The sequence below is a fragment of the Erigeron canadensis genome, chromosome 8, assembly GCF_010389155.1.
Source record: "Erigeron canadensis isolate Cc75 chromosome 8, C_canadensis_v1, whole genome shotgun sequence".
Classification (NCBI taxonomy): Eukaryota; Viridiplantae; Streptophyta; class Magnoliopsida; order Asterales; family Asteraceae; genus Erigeron; species Erigeron canadensis.
Window position 1 is genome coordinate 43,799,521 of NC_057768.1, and position 4,486 is coordinate 43,804,006.

The 4,486-nt window shown below is 34.0% G+C and overlaps 1 protein-coding gene across 1 annotated transcript; it reads right to left on the bottom strand.

Moving 5' to 3' along the window:
- Positions 1-296: 296 nt before the first annotated feature.
- Positions 297-1,448, bottom strand: LOC122578618 (NAC domain-containing protein 83-like). Its single transcript, XM_043750614.1, has 3 exons — positions 1,139-1,448; positions 755-1,005; positions 297-664 (listed from the first exon to the last, which is right to left on the bottom strand). The coding sequence occupies exons 1-3, from the start codon at positions 1,296-1,298 to the stop codon at positions 434-436; spliced, it is 642 nt and encodes a 213-aa protein (XP_043606549.1). The 5' UTR covers positions 1,299-1,448; the 3' UTR covers positions 297-433.
- Between the last annotated feature and the right edge of the window lie 3,038 nt (positions 1,449-4,486).

Consider the following 4,486-nt stretch of genomic DNA (forward strand, 5'->3'; position numbering starts at 1 on the left):
CCCAATTCTTTATGATTTCTTTCTCCCTTTCCTTGATATCTTATTTAATTTGTTTATTTATATATACAACCCTTAAAGACAATTTGAGATTAAGATACTGGTTTCGGTTTTGGTTTCGCCTTGCCGGTCAAGAATATTTTTTCAAAGGGTAAAACTTTAGGTCGGAAGTCCTTATGAAAACAACTTTTTTTTACCTTTGGACATATATAAAACTGTCTACATTATACCTTCCTAATGCCTACCCGTTTTCATTCTTCCAACTTGACAAACATTCAGTTGCAAATGTAGAACCAAAAGACAAAATAAAAACTGCATAACTTAGGATTACAGCTTAATTTCTAGTTAAACTAAATTCCGGATTAAAACAGTAACTTACTAAAGATTACCCACTAATATATACTACAATTAAGTGATTAACTCATTCTCAACTCATCTATTTATAATTGCTATTCTCTTCATCTTCATCAGCAACTGTGATCCCACTTGAACAAGAAGATGATGCACCACAACCAACATCCAAATTCAAGTTCAAATCCAACTTTCTTGAACCTCCCAAAAACTCGTACAAAATTGGCCCATCTGTTTTATCGATCTCATTTTTCTCTCCACACTTTCTTGCTGTTTTCTTCAAAAACAGTCTACAAAGCACCCAGCTTTCCATACCCTGCACAAAAATCACAACTGGGATTCAAAATTATGAATCTTTTTAATTTTATAAAAAGGATACTTTTTATAATTTTTATAATCATTATACCTGGGTAGGATTAGAAAGTTTGTACTCATGCATGATCCAATTGGTTTTATACCCTTTTGGGGGTTTGCCTCTATAGAAGACCAAAGTTTTCTTGAGACCAACAACTTTTTTGTTACTAGGATCAAGAATTTTCTTATCTAAACCAGTTGCCTTCCAGTAGCCAGATGTAGTGGTCCTATTGGCTCTTTTCCCCTTTGGATACTTGATTTCAGTTGTGCTAAAAAAGTACTTTTCTTGCTCAACATGATCACCTAATAAAATCTCAAACACAAACACACAAAATTTTAAAAAAAAAAGAAAAACACCTCACCTTGCATTTTACTGAATTGTTTTTGTTTCAAAGTGACAAAATAATCAAGAAATTAAACAGACTAATTAATGAACCTGGTAAATCCCATGGATCAGATTTGCAAACTTCTGCTTCAGGGATAGATACAGGGAGATGAAGGGATTGTACCTTGCGCTTTAAGTAATGTACAACAAGCTCTTCATCAGTTGGATGGAATCTAAACCCTGGAGGCAATTTAAGGAAGCTTTTTTCCATTTTTATTGTATATTTTGATAAATTAAGAAGAAGGAGAAAAGGTGGGTGAGAATCGAGAGATATATGACTTTGGGTCAAGTCACATTATTATTATTTTAAGAGTAATATAAGAAATTGGGGAACAAGAGAAAAGTGTGTTTGTTTGTAAGGAAGTAGAGAAAGGGGGGTGTTTATATAATACGGAGGACTAGTAAAAAGATTATGATTGACAGAAGAAAAGAAACAAAGGACTAGCTAGTGTGTGTGTGTGTGTGTTTGTTGCGTGAACCGGACTCATTCTCTTCTAGCTTTCTCCATTGACGCAATTAATATATTTATTTTAACATGTTGTTTCGATGAGTCAACCGTACATACATCTTTCATATAGTTAATAGTTTAATTAATACGTATCTATATGGGTGGTCTATTTTGTATACTTTTTTTTTTTTTTTTTATCACAAAGCAAAACATACAATAAGGAATAGAAAAATAAACATGTCTAATTTGGTTATGTTTAATCTAGGTGATCGGTTTAATTTAATAACAAGTTAGAATTATTATATGATATGTCTAGTTAGTTACTTGATCGAAGTTTTAAACTGGGTATCCTTCAAATCCACTATGTGAGTCTCAGAGGTGAGTTTTCCTCAAGTTCTCGGGTTCGAGTCTTGGGTTTCTCATCTCAAAGTATTTTTCATGAGGAGGGGGTTGGAGGTCCAGTGAATTGTTGGTTAAAATTGCCTCCAGTATGTCTGAATCGAAACTAACTTTACAATATATATATATAAAGGAAAGATAAAATGAGTCCAACTTATTTTGAGTCTAAAAAAAGTCCTAAAATTTTCTTCCATCTCTTCCAATTCCAACCACCTCCTACCACCACCACCATGATCATCCGGCGACGGCGACCATCTCCGGCAAGACTTACACATGTGTAAGTACAACTTATGTACACAACAATGAAGGTTAATTAAAGGCGGAGCCCGTCAATCCATGTCACTATGGAAGTGGCCAATGGCGGAGCCCGTCAGTTCAAGGCGGAGCCATAACGGCTAAGGGCGGAGCCCGTTAGGTAGATCACCCATTACCGGTCACCCCCTATGACCTATCACCCTTTATGACCTATCATACTATGACCTATCACTCTCAATGACCTATCACCCCCAACTAGCTTTGGTTTATGAGTATCCTTAAGGGCGAAACCCGCTCCGAATCATAATTTTTGACAACCACCACTAGCCACCATCATCGTCGGAAAGTTAACTTACATATGTGTAAGTTGTATTTACACATGTGTAAGTCTCGCCGGAGATGGTCGTCGTCACCAGAGGATTATGGTGGTGGTCGGAGATGATGGTGGTGGTGGTGGTGGTGGTCTGAGTTAACTTACACATGTGTTATTTATATGAACTTTTTTTGGACTCAAATTAGCTAGACTCAATTTATCTCACCCCTATATATATATATATATATATATATTAAGAAAGGCAAGTGATTTTTCTAATATATATATATATATATATATATATATATATATATTACTTCTCATACTACACAAATTTTATTATTACGTTTTTATCCTTAACTTTATTAAATTTCAGTATTTCACGCAATGATTTCACCCTGCACCCTTCATGTTACACCTTCATTGCCATTTGTTATTGCTACGCCAGGCATAGCACAACACTTCATATATAAAATAAGGGTAAAGATCAATCTTCCTAAGTTGTTAGCCTAAAAATTCTCTTAATTAATATGATTGTGACATGTGAAAAATGAGGGGGTGAGATTAGGAAAGAGAATTAGTGATATCCACATGTCACTATCTAAAACTATTAGGAAGATTTTTAGGCTAGTTTTTTAGGAAGATAAATCATTTTCCATAAAATAATGATTAAAAGTCATTTGATACATTTCATTTGATACCTCAATCTGTTCCATTGCTTTGGAATTCCACTTGGGCTTTGCCAACTTCCAAGTAATACATGTTTGGTTGAGTTATAATTAAGTTCATTGAAATCCAGTATATACAATCTCAAGTACTATGATAAAATGGGCCTCATTGTCGATTGTGAAAACTATAAAGGTTTACTGAGGTATTTATTTTCAAATTAGTTAAAACTTTTGTTATGGTTCATAATGTCACATGTGAAATGGTGAGAGTGATAAATCTAAAATAAGTATTAGTCATCCACGACAACACATGTTTTACACGGTTGTATACCCTGCAGTGAAATATACATATACATATTTGTTATAAATGACTAATGATTGTGGTAATTTTTATCATTAGCAATTGAAAGTGATCTATTAGAATATAATGACTTGTTTCTAAAATGTTGTAAGTATTTTTTTTAAACATAAAAGTACAAGTTTTCGTAAATTAAATTTAAATTTTAGTTATAAAAATTTTAGATAGAAAAGATATTTTAAATAAGCTGACTAGTCAGTTATATATACAAGCTTGATTAATTAGAAAATGGACCCAAAGAAGCCCTACTACTAATGGGCCTGGGCCGAGTTATCTGATACGCATTCCCTATTGAGTATTGGCTATTGAGACAATATGAAGCAATTTATTCTTTTGCTTCATTGAAAAAGAAATTGTCATTTGTCACTGTAACTGTAACTGTAACTTTCAAAAGAAATTTTTTATTGGTAAATTTCAGATTTAATTGATTCACAATATTCACACATTCACCTTGGAGCTTGGACATACCCCAAGGCAAGCATGAACTAGAAAAGTTTCAAACGCTATACATTTTCCCACCATTAGTTCATATACACTCGTCTGGAGTCTTGATTGCTCAATACGTGCTGCAAGATCCTCCATGTCTCAATGCCCCATATAATGTGTCACTTTCTGTAGTAGCAGATTAATTGAGATTTAGGCTAAATAACTTGAGTTTGACCACAATAATTATCTACGGCCGGGCTAATGCTCCCAAGCCTTTCCTTTTCCTTGGAAAATACTTGCATTCCTTTCCTAGCTTCCAAATACGAAACACACATGCAGCCAACACCAATCTTTGAACGATGCCCAAATGTTTCTGTTACATTGCCCAGCAACCATATTCTTGATAATGTCCTCCATGAATCTGGAGTGTTTGGCATATTAGCCAATAACTTCAACTAAGCCCAAACTTCCCTCTTTGAAAGATAAATGTGATTGTGAGTCTGTAACTATTTTGCAAAATAGACTAGTGACA